The sequence below is a fragment of the Falco peregrinus genome, chromosome 7 (genome assembly GCF_023634155.1).
Source record: "Falco peregrinus isolate bFalPer1 chromosome 7, bFalPer1.pri, whole genome shotgun sequence".
Classification (NCBI taxonomy): Eukaryota; Metazoa; Chordata; class Aves; order Falconiformes; family Falconidae; genus Falco; species Falco peregrinus.
In genome coordinates, this window is record NC_073727.1 from 29284661 (window position 1) to 29312059 (window position 27399).

Here is a 27399-nt window from a genome sequence, read left to right on the forward strand (position 1 = left end):
ACCCGAGCTGCAGCACCCGCCGCCGGGCTAGCGGCTGCCCCCCGCCCCGCCGCCCCCGGCCCAGCACGGCCCCACCGGGCCGCCTACGCGGGACGCGCTCACCCCCCGACAGAGCCCTGGCAGCAACGCGGCCCCCCCTGTTTCCGCGCCCGTTCTCAAGCGCACAGAGCCTCGGCGGGAAACGGACATTTTAAACCCGAGCGCGGAAGCACGCCTCCGGGCGGCTGCCTGGCGCCCGCCTCTCCCAACCCCGCCTTCCCTGCCGGGGGCTCGGCCGCCCAGCTGCCCTGGAAGGCCCGGTTCGGCGGGGGAGGGTGCGCTCGCACCGGACCCAGACCCGGACCCCGCGCAGGTGAGGGCGGCCCCGCCGGGCGGGGCGGGGCGGGGGCGGGGCGGCTGCGACCGGCCCGCCCCGCGCCGCAGGAAGCACCGCCCTCGCGCCTTCCTCCCCCTCCTCCCCCTCCTCCTCCTCCTCCTCCGCCCGCCTCCGCGCGGCGGCCGCGGCGGTTCGGGGATGCAGCGGTACTTCTGCCTGGCGGACTGCGACGTGATGGGCTTCGACCTGGATCACACGCTCTGCCGGTACCACCTCCCGCAGAGTGCGCGGGTGAGTGCGGGGCGGGGCGGCACGGCACGGCACGGCACGGCTCGGCTCGGCTCGGCACGGCACGGCTCGGCGCGGCACGGCACGGCTCGGCGCGGCACGGGAGCCGCGGGCCGGGGTCCCCCCGCTCCGTCCCGCTCCGCCCCGCCCCGCTCGCCTCCGCCTGCCCAAGCGAAAGGGAAAGTGCCGGGAAGCGGGGCGGCGGGTCCTGGGGGGCGCGGGCGGCCGGGACCCCCGCTGGGGGCAGCGATCCTGAGTCTGCTGGCGCGGGTACCCGTGGAGGAACCCGAAAAGCCAAGGGCAGCACAAGTGCGTGTTCGCCGGCCGCTTGCTCGCAGGCCTGTGCCCGCGGGGGGGACAGCCATGTCTTCCTCCTTGAGCGTGGTGCCGCCTGGCAGCTTCCGAACGGTAGCGGCGCTGAGGGAAAGGTAGAGACCCCCCCGAATGTGGAGGTGCTGCAGACAGGGTGACAGGAGCCCGCGGCGCTCGCCGCAGGTGACCTTTGCAAAGTTTCTGGTGCTTAAAATAAATCGCCGAGCTTAAAGGCAGCCAGCATCTCTGGCTTAGAGGCAGCATCCCTGTTGTGCCTTACGGAGAGGAACTACTGTCATGTGCTGTGCCTTCCCGCCCTGAGCACTGTTGGGGTTTTTTTCGAAAAAAAAAAAAAAAGGACATTATTAAAGGACATTGACTCATCCTTCGTCGTTGATGTCAGGACTTTGCCACAGAGCTGTCCAGTGTCATGGAGCTCGTGTTGTCCCCTTCTCCCCTTTTATTTGCCTCCATTCACCTACAATATGTTTTACACTGTACAGGATTCCTACGCCAATTGCCAGATACTTCAGCATTTGATATAGAAACAAATGTTTATGAGGTATCCCGTTTATAAATAGGCATGGTTCGGTGTGTACTGTGTTGAAAAATCGCATTGCTTCCTTTAGCTGTGTGTGACTTTATGTAGAGAGGCATCTTCCTAGCAAAAGAGGGTTCAATAGTAGCAAGTTATAAAATGTACGTGCTCTTAAGTTCAGGCTGGAAGCTACAACTCTAGGCTTACCTTCCATGTTCCTTCTGTTGTGCCACACACATTACACCTTATACAGGTACATTCTTCCTAATAAGGATTTTTGCCTGTCAGAGGCAAACGTCAGATAATGTATAACTAGAGTTTCAAAACAAAACAACAACCGAAGAAAAGAATAGAAAAAAAACCCCAAAAAATATTTACTGTTGTTCACTCTGCATCTTCTCACAGCACACAGACTGACACATGCCCATTTCCTGCTTCCTTATCTATTGGAAATAAAAAATACTTTCAAAGGCTGACAGGCACAGCTGAAAGTGCAGTTAGTGCTTACTCTTTCAGCGCTGGCCTTCATATTAGTCTTTCTCAGACATTATTCATATTCATTCCAAGATCAGCTTTTGTAATTAAAAAAAAAAGGCCAGGGAACAGCTTTAATGAAAGAACCATGAGAAAAAGGGAGCAATTACTATTTCTGGATGGTCTTTTAAGGACCTGGCAGCATCTGCATAGATCTTGTACAACTTTACCAGCACATTACACTAATAAATTGCTGACTGATGACCAAGCTTTAGCAGAGTTCTTTCTGAACTTAGAAGTAGTAGCAATTCACTTAGTAGTTGCCTGCCTCCTTCAAAAATATGTTCCTTTGAATACTTTTAAAATATCCCCTAAGGTTAGTTGTTTATTGGTTTGGAATTTGCTTGTTCAGTCTTGGTAACCATGACATTTAAAATTAAAAAAAAAAAAAAAAACAAAAATAGGTTGGGAAACGGAAGTACTGACTAGTCTTAAGTACTTACCATCTTTGTTTCCCAACAGTCTTGAAGCACAGGGGCAATAAGGTAGAATGCTGTAAACTTGGTTAGGCTGGACGTATAGCACCAGAACTGCTGTGTGAGCGTCTCGAGCTGTTTTCCATCTGTGACAGAAACAATCTCGGGCACTATTTCCCAGAAGCAGAGGCAGTGGGACAGGGCCTCTAGCTCCCTGGTTTGATTTTGCTAAGGAGGCACCAACACTGGTGTCTTGCCTCTTTCCAAAGAAGCAGTAACTTTGGTCCCATTTAATCAATATAATTAATGCATATATTTTTTTCATTTGTAGCTAATATATGATAGTTTTGCCCAGTATCTGGTAATGGAGAAGGGTTATGACAAAGACTTGCTGACTCTAGCTCCAGACAGCTTGGACTTCTGGTGAGTACGTTGAAAAAAACCAAGAAACTTTCTTCATAACTTCCTTTATGCCATAATTTTTTACAAAGCTTGGAAAACAGCTTCTCTTATTAGGTAGTTGTTATGATTGTCAAACCCAACAAAATTACAGTTTTAAATACTTGTTCGAACAAGTATTTGTCACGGGATACTTCTAACATGGTATTTTGAAGAGAGAACTGAGCATTCAAGCTTGATTTGTGCTTTCAGCTGTTTAGACACAAGCCTTTTAGTCTGATTTACTCTCTTATTTTATCTCTTTACTATCTTATTTTATCTCCTTTGTCTTCTACCTTCAATTCAACTGGAAAATCCAGTAACCATCAGAATTCAGTAATTTTTATTTTGACAGATGTGGTTTCATTTGTGTAAGGCAAAATAACCTCAACAGCCTTCTGAGGAACTGAGGAAAGGTGGTGTGCCAGGAGGTAGTCCTTGGGTGGCATGTCATGCGTAAAGCTGTGAGGCAGAAGACTGAAATGCAAGTTTCTGCTCTGAGCTCAGTGGTCTCTGGGCAGGAGCTTAAGCATGAATCTGTGATCTTCCAACTTTAACAGGTTATAATCTAGGCCACGAAGGTGGGGACTTGATGCCCAGGTAATCACTACATTTTTTAAGAGAAACACAGGGGGAATTGAATAATGGATGTATTATTGTATAACAGTTTTGATCATTTTTTTTTTACAATTCTGCATTTGACTGAACAGTTTTCAACAAGATTGTTTTCAACTTCCATAAAACAAGCGATGTATCTGTATTTCTCATATTTTGAGGTCTCTGATATGTAAAATCCTTTGTTAAGATCTAGATATCTCAGCCTTGGTCCCTTATTGGAGCTGGGAGGTCCATGAATGTGGACCTGCGAGCCTGCAGTGTTGGTAGCTGCGTGTCAGTTTCTCACCCAGGTGTCCTTTGTGAAGGGGTGGGGTCCACTTGCTGCCTTCATGGCATATCTTCTTTTCTTTGGGTACCTCATAAAGGAGGATGAAGATGCCACTACTTTTTCAGTATTGTTTATACATTATTATTTTAGCCACTGAACTCTGAATGAATTTTTCAAATAACCCAAGTGAATGTAGATTAAATTATCTGGAAGGTATAGATTTACCAGGAGAGTTGGGAACTCCTGTTATCTGTCGTATGCTGTCAACTTTTCACTTTGTCAGTGCTGGCTAACATGGCAGTGCTTCTGCTTTATGTGTTCCTTGGTTATGCAGTTGCCTCATTTAGAATGATGTTCTAGCCCTCTGTCCCTTAATAACTGGTGTTACCAGTCTAGTAATAATAAAAACTTACTTCTTTAATGGAAGTGGCTTAAATATCACATTTCTTAGTTGTATGTGTTTGGACCTTAATCCTCCAACCTTATCTGTATGAACAGTCACTGAACAATGGAACTGTATTTATTTAGTAGGAATTTGCTATGTAAGTGAAATGCAGTCCTCATGGTAGTAATAAAGTATTTCCATATATAAAGTATTGTTAAATGGAAATATTTGAAGGGTTGTGACTTTGTTTGCTTTGTGTAGCATCATTGTGTAGCTTCTGTAGCTGCATTTTGCTGATATAACTAGGCATTCCTCTGAAAGCGTTAATTGTTCATTTCTTCCTTAAAATCATTCTTAGTTGCAAAGGCTTGGTGTTGGACATCGAAGAAGGAAACTTTGTGAAGCTTGCAGAAGATGGAACAGTTTTGAGGTAATATTGACAGTAAGTTTATGTATTTAAACAAATACCAAAATCTTATCCTTTTTCTGAAAGCCATTTCTTAGTTTTATGAAATATTTAAATACTAATTTCAACATATATTTATTTATTAGATGTAAAAGTTTAAATACTCTTTGGTAATGTGGTGCTCAGTTTCTCTTAATGTTGTGTAGGCAGTCTAGTTAGCTGCTAGTAAAGAGTATCTCTGTTTTAATAAATATCTAAGACTCTGAGGGCATACTGATCTTGAAAGTAAATTCACTTTTTCAGTGGCTACCAGTGTACTTTTAGTCCAGTTCTCCTAAGATCCAGGATAATGTTTTTCTTTGGATTGTGAGCAACCTGACTGAGTCAGTGCTCCCATCATTAGCATTAGTCATTAGCACTACTATCTTTGTACCATACACATTCAGAATTTTGCAGGCTTAGAACATATAATTTCAATAGCCTGAGGTAAATTAAACACAGAAACTGACAACCAACATTCTGGGTTTATTTCCTCTTAAAAGCTATGTTTTGCCTTCAGTCATCATTTCAGTATATCCTTAGTTCCTCTTTCCTTCCTTTTTTTTTTTTTTTTTTTTAGACGTGGAAGACTGCTATTTTGAATCACAAATCTGAAAAGTAGATATACTTAAGTATATCAGTCCCTGTCCTGTTTCCCCCTTATTTTTTTCCAGGATGAAAGTCTGTGTAATTTAGTATGCAAGATAGACTCTACTGCTTTGATTGGTGTTTTTTTCTGATAGTATGTGGCAGAAGGAGCTTGAAGATGCTAGGGAAGGTCGGATCTTATTGAAGGAAGGGAAGAAATTCCTGTGTGCCTCTGCTGTGTAACCCAAAATTCATTTAGTACCATGGATTTCAGAGTGCTAAATGCAAAATTCAAGACTAGAGGGTATACCACATTACAGGGAAGAGTGATATAGGATTAGTTCTCCTAGCATTGCCTGCATTTGCTTCAAAACTAGATTCTGTGCATTCTTTTGAGGCCTAATTTGATGGTCAAGCTAGTTGATTTTTATCCCTAAAAAGGCTTCTGCACACTTCTGTATTACACAGCTGCTTGCAGAGCTCAAACTAGCACTTTTCCATAGTTCTGCCCTGCATTCTGTGAATGTTACCAGGCTTCAGAATGATGTATAGGCTTTCTGTACTGTGTTTTATTGTGCAGCGTATATTGATAGTTCAAGTATAGCGAGTGTCCTCACACAATTGAGAACATTCGAGCAATACAGAGTGATTGTGTTAGCAGGTGAGGCACAGTAGCTGTGCCCCCAGCCAACCAAACCTCTGTGTAGTAAGGCTTTTATTGAGGACTGCAATGTATATGACAAAAGCTTAGGTTCTGGGAAACTTCTAAGTTATAAAGAGAGTTACTTTTGATCAACTTGCATGTACTTCAGTGTTCAGTTGCAATGCATTATTTTACACAAGGAGTAGTTTGGCTGTTTTTAACCTTTTTTTGGTTTGTTTTGTTTTTTTAACGAATAACCAAATGCATCGAATAGGGCAAGCCATGGTACAAGGAGCATGACACCTGAAGAGCTCCTGGAGACATACGGAAGGAAGGAGTGGAAGCACTTTAATACAGTCAGTGGCATGGTTTCCCGCTCAGGTAGCTATACCTTAGCACATCCTCTTCTTTGAAATTGCTCTGGCCCCTTCAGTGCCTCATACTTCTTACCACAAATATGTAAAAATACTTGAACTGAGAATTATTGGAATAGGTGAGGGTTTTGTTATTTTCAACTTCTAATACTAGAGTTCAACTTAAATTTAGGTCACCAATGATGAGACAAATGAGCTGACATAGGTGTGTTTTGGTTATAGAGATGGGCACATTGTTCCTTGATGAAGTAGGCTGATAATCACAGTCTGTCTCATTTAGGACATGTCAAATCTTAATTTTTCTTAACCGTTGACTCATTATCATCCGTGCTGTTACTGGAGCCCTAGGTGCAGGTGCAGAGAACAGCCTGGGTATGGAAACAAAACTACTCCTCCTGCAACTGAAATTTCTTGATTTTAAAATGGGAGTCACTTTGAAGGCGCTGTGGCTAGGTTTGCGTTGTGGGTCTGTACTTCCTCTCTGTTTTACTTTGATCTTGGCAATTGTGAGTAATACACATACAGTGCTCAGTTAAGTTGCATTGTGCTATGTAATGGAGGTATTTTCCTTGTGATTTTTCTGACACAAACTTGTTTGTGATGCTTATTATGAACTGCAGGTGATCTTTTGCAACAAGGTACAAGAGAGGGTTTTTTTGCTTCATAGAGCACATGTGCCTTTCTTTTTCACTGAAAAGTGCACTTGGTCTCTCTTCTGAATGTTAATCCCCGTTTTGCTCACTTGCTCTTTAATATATCTAAGAGACAGCATAGACAAGGTCATGAATACAAAAAAAAATAAAAATCACTAGTTAAGTCATTTTGCTCCTAGGAGAGAGTTGTTGAACATGACCTCGGTCTGGGGGGACATTTGCACCTCCTGATTTAGTTCTGTTTTGTGGGGGTCATGTAATAGTGTGGGCATGCTTCCAGTTGCACTAAGACACTGTCTGCGGTGTTTGTGTGCAAAGGGCAAGGCTATGTGTGAGACGTGTCCAAATGTTTCTGAAACAACTTCTCAAACCCTTTATTTGTCTTTCCACTGTTAGGGAAATAGGTATTTTAGAAGAGTTGAATGATACTGTCCTGACTCTTAAAATTCATCGTTCTCTCCCATCTCTTCCACCTTAAGTTTTAGAACCTTAAAATGTAATTTTAAAATCTCACTGCCTTGATATAGATGAACAACTTTCAGTTACCAATTATGAGAAGCAAAAGTGGGGATAAAGGCTAACAAAGATTGGGAAGCAGATAATGCTTGTTACCAGTAAAATCCAAATAGGAGCTTATATTCTTATTTAAATGTGGTTTTTATTTGTGATTAAAGCATACAGTATGGATTAAAAAATTTAGGTTGTTTTGTTGTTTTTTTTCCAGCTAAATACTATTTATATGATAACTATTTTGACCTGCCAGGAGCTTTCTTGTGTGCAAGGGTTGTGGACAGCTTAGATCAGGTAAGAACTGTATTGTTTGAAACTAAGTATTGCATTATCATTCTCTTACCCACCACAGATCTTGTATATATTATTAAATGCGTACAAATAGAGTATTGAACAACATCAAGGTTTTTAGCTTTTTTTTTTTTTTTTTTTTGTTTGGAATTTTTCATATTGGACTTGGTGTGTTGGCTCCAAAGGTATTGTGAGCTACATGGCATGTTCAAAATACATGTACTTCCACCAGAGGGCACAAATAACTAGGATACGACTAGAAACGCACTGTTTTCTCAAGTTCACCCTGCAATATGTAGAATATAGTTCTTAACATCTCCTTTAATTATACTTGATGATACTTCAATTAAATCTAATGCGAGTCTTCTGAATGACATGGTTTCCTAATTTGCAAAGTGTTAATGGATTGAAAGCTTCATTCCATGCTTTTTTAAACTTGTTTTTGTCTTAAATATATTGATCTGTGTACACAGATGTGAATACACCTCTAGAATAATACGATTTTTTTTTTTTCTCTGCTAAACAGTAGGTTATATTCACAAGGCATAAAATGCAATTGCTTGAACATTTTTCAGTGCTTTCTAGACAGAATGTCCTAAATCCTACCTTTGAAGTTTGATGCTAATTGATTTGATTGTGTTAAAAAAGGCTTGAATCTTTAATTTGTGTGCAGCTGGGAGTAGGAGGGGGTTCTTCTCATACACAAGTATAATTGATGTCAGAGTACTGATGTCGTCTTCTAGCTAAAGATACCAGAGCACTACAGCACTGAAAATTGTCAATACTAAACTTTGTCTGCAGAGTGAAATCCAGAGCTGTGGGATGGGTATCAGGGATTGCTTTGGGTATCAGCTGACTTGATGCTTTAGCTTCCACTCCAAAATAGCATGCTTAGGGGATTGCTGCCTAAGTCCAAGTGCTGCATGAAGAGTTAGCTAAAGCTAGCTTATCAGGAAGCACTGAGGATGGGTGCACTGTAAGACTCTTAACTTTGTGCCTGATTAATCTCCTTCCTCTAAGCTGTTCACAGCTTAGAACTCTATCTGAGATGTAACACCTGTGTTGTATTACTTTCTTTTGTATTTAATTTAGACTTGGCACAGAATCATCTATTTATTGAGAGAGGAAGCATGTCATAGCATGTGTGTAGTAAGCTTTCAAATTCAGTTACTAGTTCATGAGCTGGAGCGTTGACCCTGGATCAGTGCTGTCTTCAGCCAGAGAGATTTCAACCTGTGCTGTTTCTCCAGAGAGCTACCAGAAGTGGGTCATGAACCCTCTTTATCTAGAGCTAGCAGTTCCTGAATATTTTACTGAATGTTGGTGGGCTACAGTAATTCCAGGGAAAGTTAGCATCAGCTAGATGAGCAAGATGAAAGGCAGGAGCTGGTAGTTCTCTCCAGCGCTCATACCTGCAAAATCCTGCATCCTAGCATCCTAAGGGTTAGAAACCATCACATTTTCTTCCACATTTCTAAAGGGAAATAGAGGGTTCTGTTTCATGTTCTGGGAACTTGTTTAGTAAAGACTACTCTCTTACATTTTCCAGACACTGTTCTAGAATCAGGAAAGCTTTCTACTGGAAACAGATGGGAGAACTGCTAGGTTTGGATTCAAAATGAGTTTAAATATGAGTTGGATGCTGGCCTGCTCTACACTGTTAAAAATGAATCTGCTTTTGCTGTATCCAGAGCCAGAACTCTTATGTATTTTCAGACAAAGCAGAGGAGCTTCTTGGTGTTTTGGATCTTCACACTGAAAAGCTACACAAAGTCCTGCTTTATCTGGTAGTTAATGAAAGCACATTTGACAGTTACACCAAAATAACGGCGGACTGCACGGGCATGCACAGAATTTTCTTCCTGCTTTCTGGCAATTGGTCTGTTTTCTTGTACATCTCATATGCAACGGCTGTAGATTTGCAAGCAATTTGTTTGACAATTATTTTAGTCTTCTCTGAAGTCAAATGTTTTGAAGGAAGTGTACCCACTTTTAAACTTGTATCCATCTGTCCTCAAAACAGGGCTCTGAGAAACTGTTAGCTCATTGCACTGTTTGGTTTTTTTTTAAAGAAACAAAAAAAACCAAAACTCCAAACTAAGGAGCAAGTCAACCACATGGAGTATGAGGGGGGCGGACATTTGAATATGTCTGTCTCTAGATTAGTGCTAGTGCCATTGCCACTAGACAGACAGGTACACCCTAGCACCACCTGAACATGGCTTTGAATAATGACCTTGGTTACCAGCTAACTGAATTTTGACATATATGAAACCTTTTCTTTTAGTTTTTAGTTCTTTTATGTATTTCTGGGGCTGTTTGCTATAGGGACAGATTAAAAAAAATATTTGAAAGCCACAGCATTGTATCTTTCCTGCTCTTAACCTGTAGAGCTGGTGGATGGTAAGCAGACTGTCATAGTGCTTGTCAGTCATGCACAAAAAACCTTGTTTGTGTGACTTACTGGTTTTGAAATTGAGTGGATCATTCCTCTGGAAGCCTCCATGGCAGATTAGGCCCAAAATAGCAGTTTACTTCAGTATATATAAACTACATGGGTTTTGTTGGCAATGTTAAGGGTTTGTGTTTTTTTTCAGTTTCTGAATATTTCCCTCTCTAGAAGATGCTTTATGCTTACAAAATGGTTATTGTTCAGGTATCAATGCAGTGGTAGGGACACAGAAGGTGCCAATGCCATGAAATCTGTTAACAGTTACCTTGAAATTTATCGTAAGGTAGGTGTTGAAAGCCTGTAACGACACTTACAAAGATACTTCCCATGGTATACAAACTCAAAGAGACTGTACCACCTGCTTTACTGCTGCCAGGTTAGCTTGTAACTCTGAGCATCTCTTAAGGGATCCATAGCTGATCCTCTGCTCTGTAATACTGGGTGGCTGTGTAATTGCATCTGTTTAATACAGCACTCCTAAAATTCATGGAGTTTGAGAGTGCTGTGGCACTCAGCTCGTTGGGAAGCTTTTCCTCTCCCTTAGTGAGATGCTGAAAGGACTGTTGAGGTCAGCTGGAGCTCTTCTGTGCCTGGGCAGCTTTCTAGGAATGGCGAGAAACTCTTCACAAGCACAGATCGCCTTCCCCTGTCCTTCTGCCAGAGCTGGGGTTTGGCAGTCTGCAGAGCACAATGCAATGCAGTGCTGCTCAGCCTGGCTTCTGGATGGATGTTTGATACAGCATTTGGAGTGGAGTTGTTGGCAGAAGGGCATTACCTCTAAATTATAGCAAAGGAGTTTGCTGGTTCTGAGGGTGGAAGGTGATATGGATGCCAGGCTGTAGATAATGTCAACCTGCTAATTAAGTACTGTATCTGCAGCTTTAGGCACTTCTTTTTCCCAAATGTCACTGGGGATGGCTCATTCAGTAAGTTGCTATTCTGTCTAATGCCCCCTTTTGCTGCAATGTTTTAGAGTTCCTCACAAATATTAATCCTTTCTCCTTTTGCCTTCCTCCCCCCACCTCAGCCATAACCTTCTTAAGTAGGGAGATAATTTGTCTGTGGTTACCCAAAGTTAAGCTGGGTACTACTGAGTCCTGAGTCCTACTGTCTAAGACTGTTTTACTCCAAATACTTATGCTTATTAATGGCATTGCTGTCACTGCTTCAGTATGAAAGCTCAAAATAGCTGATACTTAATATAATGACTAGGTTCCTTTTGACACTTACAGCATGATGGTCAGAAAAAGTATGACTTCTGGAAGGACATGGTGGCTGCTATCCAGCATAATTATAAAATAACAGCTTTTAAAGGTAAGTGGGTTCACTGAAAACTTACTATAATAGCTGAAAATATTACATGCGCTTGCCAGAGCAAATAACATTTGCAAATACACTGTAGGCTACTCGACACAGCTTTTACTTTTCAAACTTACAAATAGTTGTATAGCAGACGTGTTTATCCTGGAGTAGAACATCTTTATGACTACTGTTTCTATTTCATTTAGTTGAAACTGTTTTGCTGTCTTTAGTAACATTTGTGATGTGCTACTTCACTGAATTTAGAGGAAAAATGATTTCTCACAGTGATTGGTATTGTAATGTGGATAAACTTGAACTGTATCTTGATTCTATTCCTTTGATTGTAATAATTCCTTATGTTCTTGTAATCATAAATATTTGGTATTTTTCTTTAGCATTCTAGTTTTGGTTAGAATTCCTCATATAGTATTGACGCAGTAGTGAGGAGATAGTTATTTTGTTATAAGCTTACTAAAAATTGCAGAAATAATAGCCTTTCCTCACCCAAAGCCAGCCTTATAATAGTGTAATATAAATTAGATTTGGAGATCTTGGCTACCCTTCAGCTAGAAATTATTTCCCTTCTTTCAAAGAGTAAACTTCAGAATTTCTGTTAGGCATATGAAATAGTTGATAGTAAAAGCTAACAATCTTGTGTGTGCACACAGTTAATTGAAATTATTTTTAACCATGGTTTTTTGTAAAAAAAAATGTTATGCAGCTCAGTTCAGAATCCTGTAGCATTTTGCTGACAGCGTTCTCTGGTAGAATTGCCTCTGTTAATGCAACATTCATTAGGCACAAGTGTAGTTTGGACCCTCTTAAAACTTATTTGTTCAACCAGAGCTGTAATACTTGCTGTATTCCTTTGAAATGTAATGGACAAAATTGTCTCAGAGAAGCTCCAAACAGAAACAGAAATTGACTTCAGGATGCATATTGTAAAAGACAGCAAAACATTACTAAAATGCTTTGGTTGTTGTTACAGTGTTTCCATTGGAGCTTAGAGTATGATTGGTAGTTAAGGGTTCTTCTAGGAACTCATTCATACATGGAATAAACGTATCCTTTGTTTTCTGCTGATATTAAACCAATCCAAATCAACTGTAACTATTTTTTTGGCATTTTTGTTAGTTCTTTTTTCAAATCATGAAAGCCTATTGTTTTAAAAGGTATGGATCCTGCAGCATTTGGCAAGAAGAATAATTTTTAAAAGTGTTCTTTGGAAATGAATTAGATCAAACAAAATTTAGTCTGATCTTTGAACTCACTTAAATAATTGCTCAGTTTTATTTATATGTAAGTGTCTGCTTGTGTGTACATGTGTATGTTTATGCATATACCTACCTATCAAGTATCTCTTTGTATACGTAAGCATGGAATCTGCGTACAAACAGATGTGTGATAAGACTTAATCCTTTCTAACTCCTATCAGAATTGGTACCTAATTTAATACACCTCATTCTCTGTTATAAGAGTCATGAGGCACATGCACAACAGCGTTGAAAATGTAAGAAAATATAGTAACTGATAGGCATGAGTCATTTTGGATAAAGCTCTGTAAAATCAGAAGTGAAATGGTGTAGATTTTATACCCTACTTAAATATTTTAATGCGTGATGCATGACAAAGCACAGCATTTTCACTTTGACAGGCTTCATAGTGGTCTTATTTTCCTTTTAATAACATGGTCCGGTAGATAAAGCACTGAACAGGGAGTCAGAAGAACCAGGGATAATTTCTTCCTTTATCACCTACCTGTGATATTCCGATGGAGCGTGTCTTTTTGCTTCAGGTCACTCTGTGAAATGAGAATAATGGTACTAGTCTTCTGTCACAAGTTTGTGGCAGAGATATTTTTTTTACCTTTTTTTCTTTCTCAGTTGCAAACTTAACATAACTTCCTGAAGAATCTTAAACCTGGCTCCAGCCCAACATCTACATGCCAGGAAGCCCCACGGTCTTTCTTAGCCGAGAACCTGGCCTGAAGACCACAGCTTCTTGACTTAACTCTGCCCTCATGCCTTGTAGAGGGTTTAACCCTTTAGAGAAAAGCAGAGCTTATTAGCAGTTAGTCAAGGTAAAATATCCAAAGCAAACTTACTAAGCCGTCAGTTGAGGAGACACAAAGTTCCCAAGTCAAATGCTGTCTTAGTAGTGCCATTGTCGGTGATGGAGCAGAACGACTGACCGTTTATTTTTTCAACGCTATTAAAGTATTTGCAATTTGCTTTGGTTTGTTGTCGATATGCCCTTATTTCTCTGTCCCTTCTCTTTCTCATGATTTCTTTGATCAGGTGTCTGGTGAATTTTGCTTTTCATTGTCTTAGCTGTGGTAATTGCCTTAGATAATTGCCCTATGATATTTTTTTTGGATGGCTTTTTCAGATAGGCATGACTGTCCTGACTCAGCTTAATGAAGGGTATTAACCTACTCATCTACTTGTAAAGAAGTGAAGAACTGAGGTTTGCAAAGGGAAAGTTAGAGGGTTCCAAAATAGGCTTGTGCTATTTAGACCTTCCTTTGTGAAGAATAATTCCAAAAACTGAGAGAATCTATTAAACATACTATCAGAAAAACATGATGTCAGATAGTAATGAACACAGATACTCGTACTTGCAAAATGGTAATTTCTAATTTAATAATACCTGCAAGAATGTCCTCTGCAATTGATACCCAAGTTGAGCACTAAATTACTTGAGAATCCTTTTTGTAAGTCTTTCTTATTTTTTCTTTTCTTCTGTGAGTCTTGTATTACTGGAATATTTTGCAGCTTTAAGGTGATTAATGTTACTTTGTATGTGTATCATTTAGTCTATGTTTTAGAGACTTCAAAGAGCAATTTTAAATTAAATGTGGCAATGTATTTTACACTGTATCAAGTGGACAGCACAACACATGGAAACAGTTTGATCTTCAGAGGAGTAAAGAGGTCTTGAAGTATTGTGTATTTATTCCCATGTGAAAAGTCTCAGATTTGGTGATTTTTTGACATAAAAATCAATGGTGTTTGTTGGAGGAAGTTGCCTAATGTAACTTCTCAAAGCAGGATTTTGTAAAATTTCTTCTGTTAAAGGCTGTTCACACTCTCACATGATTTTCTTTCCTTATGATTTCCCTGACATTTCAAAAACCGTTGTATCTGTGGTTGTATAATGCAAATGATATATTTGTAATATTTTCAATCAGTTCATGAGATTGGATTTCATTTTATAAGTAAGAAGATCATGGCTAATATGGTGGCAGACTTAATAAGTTGCCCATAAAAATGCTTGGTGGGATCTGCTCTCACGTTTCAAGGATGCATCTGAGAAATCTGTCACTGACGATCTTTTATGAAAATGAAAATTATCAGAGAAATTGCTAAACTTAAAACATGTTTTTTAATAACTTGCATTTGGTTGTTTTGGGGTTTTTTTGTGTGTGCTTGATCAGTATTCTGAAGTGGCATGCTGATATACAGGAATTTGGGAAGGAAAATTTTGGATCTTTCTGAACTACTCCATCCTCTTCCAAAAAACATGTGCGTGCACATACACACACATACACACACAGAGGTTTTTTGTTACAAGTTTATGGTATTACCCTGTTGTCTTGGCAGAAGATACTGAATCTAGATGTCTGTGATACATGTGTTATATCTTTTATATGGAACTTCAAATACATCAAAAGAACCCAAAGATGGTTTTCTGGCCAGAAAGAATCCTCCAAACATTCTGCAAAACATTAGAAATTTCTAATGTTGATGTAGTCCAGTGATCAGTGGTCTTTATTTGTCTTAATTGTGCAACAAAGATAGAAACAAGTAAATTTGTTACACTTCTATTCTGCGCTTTCCAGCTAAATACAGAAGGAATTATTTGTGTGCTTTGTGTGTTTGACCACTTAAGGCTTCAAAAAATTCAGTAGTTTTTTGGAAGTGAGTTAGTTTATACTATTACAGGCTCTTATGTTTTCATTTTAATCTCATACTGGCTTTTCTTTCCTGTAATGCCTATGACACAGAAGAGATGTGGTTTCTGGAAGAGCTTTATCTTTAGGTAGGTTGCTGATCTTCATGTGGAGAAAATATTTAAAAACAAACTTAAAAAACTTACAGACCTTTTCAAAGTCCCCTCTAAATTGAGAATCCAAAGCTAAAATCATGGTTGTGCCACAATTCTTACCTGTATTCTCTAGCTTTTCAGTGTTGCTTTCTTAGTGACTTAATGTCTAAAAAATTATGAAAACTCTTCAAAGAGGCTGGCATATGAGGTACAAAGCTGTAGGCTTATTTGAAGTCCTATGTGCTAATTCAATAAACAAAGACATTAAAGGACAAAACATGATTTAAAGTGGATGGACAATAAGGGTTAGTGAACTATGCTTTTAAGAATACTGTCTGAGCCCAGTTTCTGCTGCAGAGACTAGTTAATTGGAATCACAAGACAGTAGTGTACTGCTGAGCACCAAGCATCTCCATTTTTACATGTGCTTTAGCATATGTTTCATATGTAAAGCAGTTGACCAGAAACTTTACAGCTACTGAGCAGTATTTTCCAGCTGCAGTACCCAGTCCCTGTATTTGTTTCTGAAACAAAAGTGCCAGATGTATGGTTGAATGTATGGGCAGCAGCACATGCTGTGTTTAAATATTGGAAAGGACTGCACAGGAAAACATCTTTTATTCCAAAAAAGAGATCATTCTTAGGAGATCTGTACTTAGTATTTGGCCTAAAACAGGAAGGTAGAAAAGCGGGTTTAGACAATTCAGACTCAAGTTTCTTGAGCTTTATATTGGCTTGAAAGAAAAGTATAGCAGAATTGCTACTTATAAATGGTGATACTGTCCACTTTAGTATTTCTATACAAAGATTTGTGTGCAGTGTTTACAATAACAGTACCAATTTGCTTGCCTAGGTCTACCTGGCTGCTAAAATAAGCAGATCTCATGTTACACTCTTTATTTAAGCATTTATTAATTTACCAAAGTATGGCCTAAACCACAGGCTTCTTTATCCAGCAGCACTTAATAGGGGGAGAAAAAACAAGCTTACTTGCTTGGTAGTTCTTTAAAGTTTTCAAAACATTATATGGTTTTGCTAATAATGGATCGACCTGAAAGTGTCCTCACTTTTTTTATTAATCCCAACATATTATCAAGTACTTTGGTGATTTCAAATGTATACAACATAACAAGTCTCAGGTTCTGCCTTCATGAAGAAATGGTAATATGAGAAATTTTTAAACTTAAGCCTACGTACTTTTAGTGTAAGTGGTTAAAAGCTTCTGTTTAAAAAAAATGAAGCTAAAAATAATAGTTGAAGGGTTCATAAGGTTTTGATGTATATGAGACTTCTAAAGCATGTGCGTGGTAGTTGTCATTGGAAGAAATGTTTGATCAGACTACTGTGGTTTCATAATTTATAAGCACTAATTTTACTAAGCTGGTTTACTTCATACCATTAACTTTTCATGGTGTTACAGCAAATTAATGTTATATCTAATGTTTGTGAGGCATGAGTGTATGTTGGTATGGTAAATATGGTTATGTGTACTGACTAATTACTTCCATCATCTGATAGATTTACCGTGTAAGTAAAATACCTTCCTCAGACTATTGTGTTTTAAAGGAAATAACTGTTCAGGGAAAATCAGTTCAAAGATTGTCTCCAATTTTGGGGTGGTAAAGCTGTTCTGATTTTGTGCATGTCTGCGTACTTGTGAAGATAGGTTCTTAATGTCTGGATTTGCTGATAATTCTTTTACAGTATTCTGTATATTGTAGTTTTACAGAACATTAGGAGCTTAAAAGTATTGAACTAGTTCATTGCTGCAGCTTAGAAAACATGCATTAAACAAAGTTAATTGGATTTCTAGGCTTCAAATCTGGTTGGTTTTTCATATTGCAAAAGTCTTAGATCTTCAGTAACAGGTAATAATTTATCAGTCTACCTTTCTCTAAGGTAGTTCTTAATAAGAAAAGTGGAACTAAATTAAAACTGTGATGTGGCATGTATTATATTAGAGTTGTTTTCTTGACTCCTGTTTGATAGCTTAAAGATGAAGCAGACAGATAGCAGAATGTACCTGAGGTATAATATCCAATTTTTGTGATGAATGTTGTGTATCTGAGTCTTTACTTTTAATAATACCTTCAATTAATTCAAGTTTAGTGAAATATAATCTAGAGTCCTGAATGAGTACTTTATGAAAAGCGATAGTTACAAATTGTGATTTTCCTTTGGGGGATGGGGGTACGGTTGGTGCAGGGAAAGAAAAAGGAAAGAAAAAAAGAGGGAGAGTCTGGTGCATTATATTAATTCGTAAAATTTTAATGTTGCATTCAGTCAGACAATTGATCCATCATTTGGAAACAAATTTATTGTGACAATTCTCTAAAAATATACAATATTCTACTGGGTTTGAATGACTGTCTTTCACCTTCTCACTTCCTCCTCCATTTCTGTTGCAAAATTGAAGCTGCATGGCCTGCTAATGACAAATCAGATCAGCGCCCAGTCAAAATGGTCTGAAGGAAAGAGTGTCAGGACAGTGTAAGTGGGATGTTGTTAGATATGAGCAAATAGGAAACCTGAGAAAGAAGAGTGAACATAGTCAGAGGAGTAGAGACCATTAGATTCTGAATTGGGCAACTGGAGCCATACTTGATCATTCTCCATGAGATCAATGACAGCACTGCCAGAAGCCTGGTCAAGGTATCCTTTCTTGTATTCATCATAAGTGTACATGAGTGGGGAACCATTTTTGTAGAGTGCAACCCAAACATTTGTTCCTTTTGCATGTACGTGGTAGGAGAAATAATACAGTCCAGGGATCCTGCAGGTGAAGATTCCTGTTCTGGGGTCATAGTGTTGCTGCCTATTGTACAGGATTTTATCAAATTTGATGGGGACTGTTGCCCCAGGGTAGGCTTTGGAGAGGATGACACTGAAAGCGGACACTGGCATCCCTGTAAGAGCTTGGTTTACGCCTCCTTTCATGAAAGACATTCCTGATAGCTCCCGAGACTCTCCTGCTTTAACGTAGCTTTCAGGCATCTGTGGGATTACAGCTTGGCCGGGGGGACCAGGAGGACCTGGGGGGGCCTGGCAGGCCAGGCTCTCCATTGTTGCCTTTAGGCCCGGGGGGTCCGGGAGGTCCCATGGGTCCTCTTAAGCCTTTCACAGCAATACCTGCTGGGCCTGGCAGCCCTGGTGCTCCTGGCTCACCTTTCGCACCAGGGGCTCCTGGCAGGCCGGGGGCACCAATGGGACCTCTGATCCCAGGTATTCCTGAAGGCCCTCTAGGGCCTGGCTCACCATTGATCCCTGGCACTCCCTTAACTCCTTGTGGACCCATTGGACCGGGCAAGCCAGGTAGGCCAGCATGGCCAATGTCACCTTTTGGACCTGGGAAACCTGGGTGCCCCTTAGGACCAGCAACACCCTGTTCACCTGGGTATCCTGGTTTTCCCTCTAATCCTGGTAGACCTCGTTCACCCTTGGCCCCTGGGAATCCTGGGGGGCCTGCAGGGCCCGTGTCACCTTTTGGCCCTGGTAGGCCATTCTCACCGGGCAAGCCTTTGAGTCCTTGAGGGCCCATGTTCCCTGGTGGCCCAGCAGGCCCTGGCTCACCTGGCACACCAGCCGGGCCTTGATCTCCTTTAGGTCCTGGAAGGCCAGGAGGACCTTCAGGCCCTCTGTGTCCCTTCATCCCTGGCAATCCTGGCTTTCCAAAGCCTGGAAGACCTGGGGATCCAGGCAAGCCTGCAGGTCCAGGGTGTCCCTTGGCTCCAGGGATGCCTGCTGCTCCTGGTGGTCCCATTGGCCCAGGCTTGCCAATGCCAGCTTCTCCAGGTTCTCCTGGGGGACCCTGGGGACCTGGGATACCAGCTGCTCCAGGTGCACCTGGTAAGCCTCTATCACCTTTCATACCTGGCTGACCTGGAAGACCGTTTTCACCAGGCTTGCCTACCCCAGCAGGGCCAGGGAGGCCCCGGGGTCCCTGTGGGCCTGGAAGGCCCCTGCTACCTGGGCGGCCTGGAACACCGAATCCACTTTCTCCCTTTTGTCCGTTTATACCAGGGATACCTGGCTCTCCCTTCTCACCGGGGAGGCCCCTCGGCCCTTGAGCTCCCGGAGGGCCTTGTGGTCCTGGCTTGCCAGGAACAGACAGTCCTGCAGGGCCGGGAGTGCCAGGGGGTCCTTGTGGCCCTCTTGCTCCTGGAAGCCCAACAGGTCCAGCTTCTCCTTTCTCACCATGTAGTCCTCTGTCTCCTGGCTTTCCTGGTAGACCAGGCACGCCTGGCTTTCCAACTGCAGAGAATCCAGGTGGACCTGGGGGACCAGGGGGGCCTTGGGGACCAGGACTTCCAAACCCTGGTTTTCCTGCAGGACCTGGTTGTCCTCTTGGCCCGATAGGGCCTGGGGGACCAGGGGGTCCTTGTTCACCCCTTATCTGCACACCTGTAAGAGAGAGGAAATGGGTAAACCAGGGCAGTTATAACATTTGCAGACTTATATCGTGGTGGTGAAATGTGCGAAGGGTTAACTTCACTTGAACCTATGGAAGTCAAGCTTCTTATTAATATACTGTGTTTGGTCGCTGAGAACCTGATGTTCAGAGCAAAAGTGTTTCAGAGCTCTTACAAGTGCAAATTTGTTGGAGTTGTGTCCTGAGTTATGAGGTCTCTAGAATTATTTTTTTTTTTACTTCAATACATTGAGGGTCATCAGAGAGCTTAAAAAATGCTGTGCAAGTAGATGCAAACTATTAAGGAAAAAAAAACAAACCTCAGGTAACTGATTTAACAAGTCATCAGACTTGCATCTTGATGATGAACAAAACCAGAAAAAGCTTCCTGTGCAGGTGTAGCTGCTTTTCTGAAACCAGTTCATGCAATATTTAAGTAATGAGATTTTATTCCTTTCTCCCCCCAACTTTCAAAAGTGGGCTATGGCTCTGGGGATTTTTTGGTAAACATGTGAGTGTTATATATTCAAATACTGTCTTAAAGATTTGTGTTTGTCATTAAAAATGTCACACAGTGGCAAAGTCACAACTGATAATTCATCTTCCTGCAGTCAGAATTCTGGCATGGTGTTGCTCTTTTTAATAATGCTTCATTTTCTTAGTTACCAAAACAGCAGGTGGAGCCACTTAACCAAATGTCACAAATAGAGGAATAAACAAACAAGCTCACTACTTAGTTTTCTGTGCACTATGGGGGAGCTTGCAGCTTCGTGTTGGAATTAGGATGCTGATTTGTGGGACATTACAGACAAGATTAATATCAATATTGTGAGACTAATTCAGTAGTTTGAAGCAGCTGACAACTTTATAGAACAAAACACCATATCTATGATGAATGTTAATTTAAGAAGTAATTACAAAAATAAAAACTGAGGGATATAGGAACAGCCTGGATTCAGTTTTTTATAATGGCAGCATATTCTGTTCAATACTTGTTTAGAAAAGATTGATAATTGATCAACAACTGGATCAGCTAAAAATTGCATTTCAGTCTCACAAAAAGAGCAGTGTTTGTATATATATATGACAGTTTATGCAATGACTGTTCTCCTGTCTCTTGGGTAATTGCTTTTTCCAGTCTGTGGCTAGTCTTGATGAAGCAAACATGAGATGGAGGAAGAAAATTGTTCTTGTACATATTCTATTTAAAAAAAATAATAGAAATGTGTATATAAATATATTTGATTTTGGTTTGATATTGCATCTGCAAAGTTGCTGCCTTCCTATATTCCAGGGAAATTGTTCTTATCTACCAAGTATAGAGAGTGCATTTTCTTTTTTGCTGATGCGTAAAATCAGTGTAAATGCATATCACCTTATTTTGCACACCTTACTATCTCATCCTCCTTAAGGCAATGAAAAGGAAGATAGTTGTTAAAATCCTACACATAGAAAGAAAGCAGTATCTGTGATTTATGGAAAAACTGAAAATGCAAGCACACATCCTTCTCAGCTGCAAAGGCAATTGTGGATTCTGTGAGTACCAGTCATAAGCCTGGTGCAGTCTTCCCTATCTTACTCATATTGTATTTCTTACTACTGAGCTCCCAGATTCAATAAGGTGCGATTCCAAGTTGGTTTTCTTGTTATATAGGTGATATAAGATATGGCAAATTTTAAGAACTACATTGTGAAAAAAAATTGGGAAAGGCTTAAAAGCCTATCAGAATTAACATGTACCCTGCAGCAGAAGCAGTGTTTAAATGTTCTTTACATGTTACATTTTCTCTTTACCTCAGGTAAGAGAACTGCCATCAGAGAAAACAGCTTACTTGGCTGGAGGACTCAATTTATTCCATAGGTTCTATATATGAATAGAACTTCAAAAACTAACTGTTCACATCAGGGAATGCAGGCAGGTCAGATCAAAGCCTCAATACAAATACCTAAGCAGATTCCTGAGTTAATGCTGTTTCAGTTGTGAAGCATTAGGGGAAAAATACTAATAGTTTTCTACATCAGCTGCATCAAATTCAAAACCAAGCTTTTATGTGGGTACTTTGGCAGAAAACAACAGTGACCCCAGTTAGGTCTGCTCTTTCATAATGATAACTCAAGGAATTTTGTTCAACATTGATTTTATTCAGCTGTGTTTAAGTAACATGCAGTTATTGCACTTGATCTAATATATTTTATTTTTTTGGCAAATTGCATGTGGCTTAAGCTTCAGAGTGCTTCTCTTTATTGCTTTTTACCATGTATTAGATGCAATTTCATATCAGTGCTAGGTTCACAAAGTGGTGGGTGCTGCCTTTTTGGCATAAGATGCTAAAGCTTTGTCAGTGTTCATGTTATAGAAATTTTCTGTGAGGAGCTATAGTGTTTCAAAGCTGTGCTGCTTTTAGATTAAGATGTCTGGTAATTGTGCTGTCTAGAGACAACAGTAAGCTTTCCGAGGAAGGGATAGCTGAATGTATTAATAAAGTAGGATTTCTACCAGGAAAATTGAAGTAGTGGTTGGCTACTTTTTTGTATGTCTTGGCACATATCTTGATGCAAAATTGGTTTACATTCTCTGAATGCAGTCAAAACCTATTTATGTATTGAATTAATTATGAAGACTTTAACATAACCTGTAATAATGGCTTATTTTAGCATTGCTGAACAGTCATGATTATTCTCAACTAGGACTTTTCAAACATTCCAAGCCAAAGAGCTGCTGGCTTAAAAATGATGTCCTGGTAATGTTAAAAAGCACTAAATACATACAGAAAAGGAAAGTATATTCTGATGGGGGAGCTGTCAAGCAAGATTTTTAAAACAATGTCACCAAATTAAATGAAGCTTTAATAGGTTTTGATTACCAAAATAAATATTACATGTTGTCCTGAGTCAGGTTGGGCCTACACTGTCAAAAAGCATCCTGGAGCTAAAATTTCAAAGTTGTACAAAGCAAAAAGAAAACTTATTAATAACTGAATCTCCAGAAGCCAATGTTTGGTGATGAAATAGGAAAAGTAAGCTGTGATGAAAAACTTGCCATATGCTACTTGAGTTACTTGCATATAGAAGAACTCACTAGTTAGACAACAGTTAGATTACTTTGGTTCTGTAATCTCCTCTTTCATTCTTCCATGATCATAACAGATCAGAAATTATGTTTTCTAAGTCTACCTGTTTGTTTTTTTAATTCTCCTAAAAACCCTCTGTAGGATGGTTGTTTTCAAGAGTGGTTTTCCAGTCATCCATTTTGATGCTTGTTCACCAAATGAAGATTTGTCACGCAATTTTGGGTGACTGGACTCCCATGTCTGTAAAACTATAGGCTGTTCCTGCTTTTAAGGTCTAGTATATAGTCTTTATTACCTTTCCTAAATAGAGAACATTTTATACTCATATGTTGATATAATCATTTTCGCTCTAAGTATGAACACATTAGGTTGTGTTGGTATATAAAGTGGAAAAATTAGTTCAGGACAATTAATATCCCCCTTTCGCCCCATTTCCTGTCTACCCTGCTCCTCCCTTAATTTGCTGCTGGTTTCCCCCTTTCCCAATGTTTTCTATAGAGGGGAACAAAAGCCACTATGAGAAGAGAAGTAAGGGAAGTATGGTAGAGGATAACCAAGTAAATACTGTACTTCACTTAAAAAATATATAAATGATACTGAATAAACTAATGGAAAAACACTATGAAAATTTAATGAGGGGAGAGGGAAGAAATGCAGCTTTAACTCATTTGGAATTCCAGTTAGTAAGTCTTCAGAGTAGCTCTTTATGTTCAGGTACCTAAATTCAATCTGAGAGTACTGGTAGGGTTCCAGAAAGTTCTTGTGCTCAAGGCAATGGATGAAAACTGTGATGATGGTATTTTGGTACAGCCCAGAAGAACATTTGGAGGGTAAGTTTCCCAGCCATGCTGCTTTCACTTGGTTCTTATTGCAGAGTGTTCTTGGAGCTTGTAGAATGGAGCTGGTTGGGATGAGACCAGGGCTGTGTCTTTGGGGTTGATGTGTGCTGCTGTGTGTGCTGTTCATGGGCATCCAGTCCATAGGATCAGACTAGAGCTATTCTGAAATGAAACCTCCTAAATTAATGTAATGTGGATGCAATGTTCTGAGCAGCAACTCTTCTGCTTTCCAGATCTACTTCTGTTGTGCTACCCTATTTTCTAGTGCAGATGTAGCCTAAAATGTCCTCTTTCTGCTGAAGAGAAGCTTATTTGCAAATGCTATTTTCTGAAGTCCCTCATTCAGTTTCCTAATTTCTGTCCAAATATGATGATTACAACTAAAAGTAGATGAGACACAGCAAAGGTGAAAGCTATTCTGAATAATCAGTGATGTCTGAAAGAAATTAAGGGGGGGGGGGGGGGGGCGGGGGGGGGGGGCGGGGGGGGGGTATGGTTGTAAGGAAGATTCAGTTCTCTTCAAAATTATCATCACTAAAACAAATAGACTGCTGATCATACTTTGGGGGACAATTCATGAAATAAAACCAGTATCTAGGAAGTTAGAAGTTTTGATTTCAAGGTTTGTTTTTTTTAAAAAGGCTTTAGTCTAAGTATGGAAAAAAAAATACAGAGGTCAAATAGTTTCAAACACTGGGTATAGCTACCCATTTCATTTCCAAGATCGGAGAGGATACCCAGAAATAAGATGTCACAATGTATAGCATTGCAGTTCTGTATGGCCTATACAATCTGCCATAGGACTGATTTATGAAATTAAGAGTACTTTTTATAATAAAGCTAGAATTGTTATATTACTATGAGATTTGTCTGATAATTAAAGTATAAGCTTAAATCACTTATGAAAAAACTGTGTAGAGGTTTGCCACATTTTTTACAACTGTATATAAATTTATTTTGCCTTTCTAGACTTCAAACAGGTCTTCATTTGGCCATGTGTATCAGATATGTTTAAATTCACAGCTACAGTCTGTTTTGAGTAGAGATAAAATGACAGAATATGTAACAGTTCTTTCTGCATATTGTAGATGACAGGTCTATTGTTAGAAACCCCTGTGTTAATCAAGAAATCTGATAACTAGCAGGGTGTAAATAATTATGTACACAATCACGTTCTATTATTCCCACTACTGAAGATCAGATCTGTAGCAGTGATTTTGTTTCTGCTTTATATGCTTTTAGTGATGATGGTGTAAAAAAACTTTGTGACAAGTGTGCATCTTTGTAAATAGGAGGCAACTGCCAGAACCACTGCCAGTTCTTTCTGCAGTGGTGACATTATTTTAATAAAACTTAACTGCTAGTGAAAGTTGAATACCCGTAGTATAAACAAAGAGCTTTTGTCATGTATTGACCCACTAGGAACAATTGTGTTATTAAAAATAATAATAATAATATACTTACCTTGACTCTTTACATTGTATGGTAGAAAATGTGGCCCCTTGATGCTGGATTGTTTCTGATATCGCTCAGAAAAATATCCATCGCTACCATGGACAATGTTCAGACAAAATGGCAACAGTAAGGATATTTGTAAATGCATGTTTCCAAATCCGTTCTGTGTTAAAAGGGGAGGAAAAGTTTGTTATAAAGAAGAGCTGTTCAGTTCTGTTTCTGGTGCATGAATGAGTTTTCTTAAAGTATTGGTATTAAAAGTAACGTTATTTGTGCTTACTTCCTCCTGCTTTCACTAGTTGTGAAAAATCCTCTAAGAAAAAAGGAATCTGTATTCCTATCACTTTGAATGCTAGAATCTTGTATAGGTAGCCTAAAGGCAATAGTCTCACTCTTAGGAAAAGAGTAATTTTAAATGGATGCCAGCATATTTAAAACCACTGTCTTCAGAAACAGTGATTATTTTCCTAGTTACACCAGAGCTCCAAACGTAAGTTTGGAGTTGCGTGTATCAAAACTCATGAAATGAAGCACGATATCCTGGCTCCTTCAGCATCAGTGGCAAAAATCTCACATTGCCTTGCTTGAAGCCAGGCTTTCATCTGTAGCCTTTCAAATAGCCCTGGTGGCAGTAAGGATGTTATTACTGGCCCTTAAATATCAACCCCCTTCCCTCCCCAGTCAGAAGACATGTAGCCTATAGAAGTTACCTTCAAAACCGAATAGAATGAAATGAAATCATAACATACCAAAATGTTGCAGAGCTCCAATGCAGAGTGGTAGAGCAGTGAAACCTCTACTGAGGAGTTCTTTTGCCACTGGTGAGTGAGCAGAAGCTGATGATTTCAAGTGTAACCCTTGAGTATTTATACGATTTTCCCCCTAGTTGGGTGACTGCTGGTCATAAGCTCCTCCCCAAAAATCAGTAAGCAGTAATTATCTGTGTGTCTATGTGTGTTTTTTAGGGGTGGGGGAAGCTATTTTGGGCGGTCGTCCTAGGTCCTGTTAACGGGGTTTTGGGGTTGGTTGTGGTTTTTTTTCTTCCCTTAGATTTCTTAATTGTTGATGAAATTATATTGCTTATAGCTTTTATTTTCTAAAATTTTATGACCCCTTTTTTTTAGAGCTTTTAGAACTAAGAAGGATAACATTGGAGAAAAAAAAATAATGAATTTAAATAAGATGAGTAATTCTAAGTGTTTCATTTGGATTTCTTTGTAATGTTTTAAGGGAAGAACTATACATTTTGAACTATGGTGAGCTGTTACTTTCAGGAATAACCCCTCTGAAGTCTGTAGAGACTACTTATGTGAGTAATTGTTCGTTGGGATATAAGTAGAGAACTTGAAATCAATTAAGTTGTTAATAAGAGAGTTTTGTGAGAACCTGAACTTTTAAGTAGTTATTTTAGGTGATTCTTAGTTTCACATTATATTTCTAGACTTCTGTTTTGATGCTGGAGGCACAGTACTATGTGTATGATGTATTCTGCCAGTAATGTTTCGACATTAGGAATTCTTGAAATGCAAGCTTACCTGACACAATGAGAACTTCATTGTGTCTAGTTGTAACAAATACATTGAAATTCATACTTGTATGAAATGCAAGCTTACCTGACACAATGAGAACTTCATTGTGTCTAGTTGTAACAAATACATTGAAATTTAAATTTGCAAATGTTATACAGGCTTATTTGGGGCTGATGGAGCTTTTTTTAGCTTTTCTGCTGTCAGCAATTAACTTTTTTTTAAGGTTTGTTCAATCAGATGCAGCTATTGCTGTACTTCTAAATGCATGTGTTTCCTGTTAAATGGTTTCAGTTTAGTAAATTTAAATTGCTGCTGGTTTACTGCTGGTGGATCAAACTTGATTACATCTTATCTCTCTTTTTTTTTTTTTTTTTTTTTTTTCCTTCAGATTATAAACCAGTTATAGCCGTTAGTTTGTTAAACCAGTCTTGATTAATGGACTTAATCCACACATTGTGACTTCTTTTTTTTAATAAATAATGGAATCTTACAGTGTTTCAGCGTCACTTTGATTAATGTTCAGTACTAAATTGTAACTTTCAACCCTTGAATTGTTTGGGATGCTGAAACATCATTTAAGATCAAAGGGCAGAATAAGAGAGAACAAAATATTAGTGTACTTTTATCAAACATTCTCAGTGAAAATCCCTACATATAAATTATTCATGTATTAAAATTC

The 27399-nt window shown here is 39.7% G+C and overlaps 2 protein-coding genes across 3 annotated transcripts in view; one reads left to right on the forward strand and one right to left on the reverse strand.

The window, feature by feature from the left end:
- The first annotated feature begins 398 nt into the window (after positions 1-398).
- The window catches only part of NT5DC1 (5'-nucleotidase domain containing 1), a 148545-nt gene continuing 121544 nt past the window's right edge, over positions 399-27399 (forward strand). For both annotated transcript variants that reach the window (XM_027795763.2, XM_055809516.1), the window contains exons 1-6: positions 399-607; positions 2736-2827; positions 4472-4543; positions 6064-6170; positions 7541-7620; positions 11302-11383. In XM_027795763.2, the coding sequence (XP_027651564.1) occupies positions 515-607; positions 2736-2827; positions 4472-4543; positions 6064-6170; positions 7541-7620; positions 11302-11383 (526 nt within the window). In that variant the 5' untranslated portion in view covers positions 399-514. The remainder of the gene's footprint in view (positions 608-2735; positions 2828-4471; positions 4544-6063; positions 6171-7540; positions 7621-11301; positions 11384-27399) is intronic.
- COL10A1 (collagen type X alpha 1 chain) lies at positions 17666-26741 on the reverse strand. Its single transcript, XM_005243735.4, is given in 4 exon segments — positions 17666-18457; positions 18459-19819; positions 25201-25354; positions 25941-26741. Coding segments are annotated over 3 exon segments (2034 nt in total). The 5' UTR covers positions 25340-25354; positions 25941-26741; the 3' UTR covers positions 17666-17923.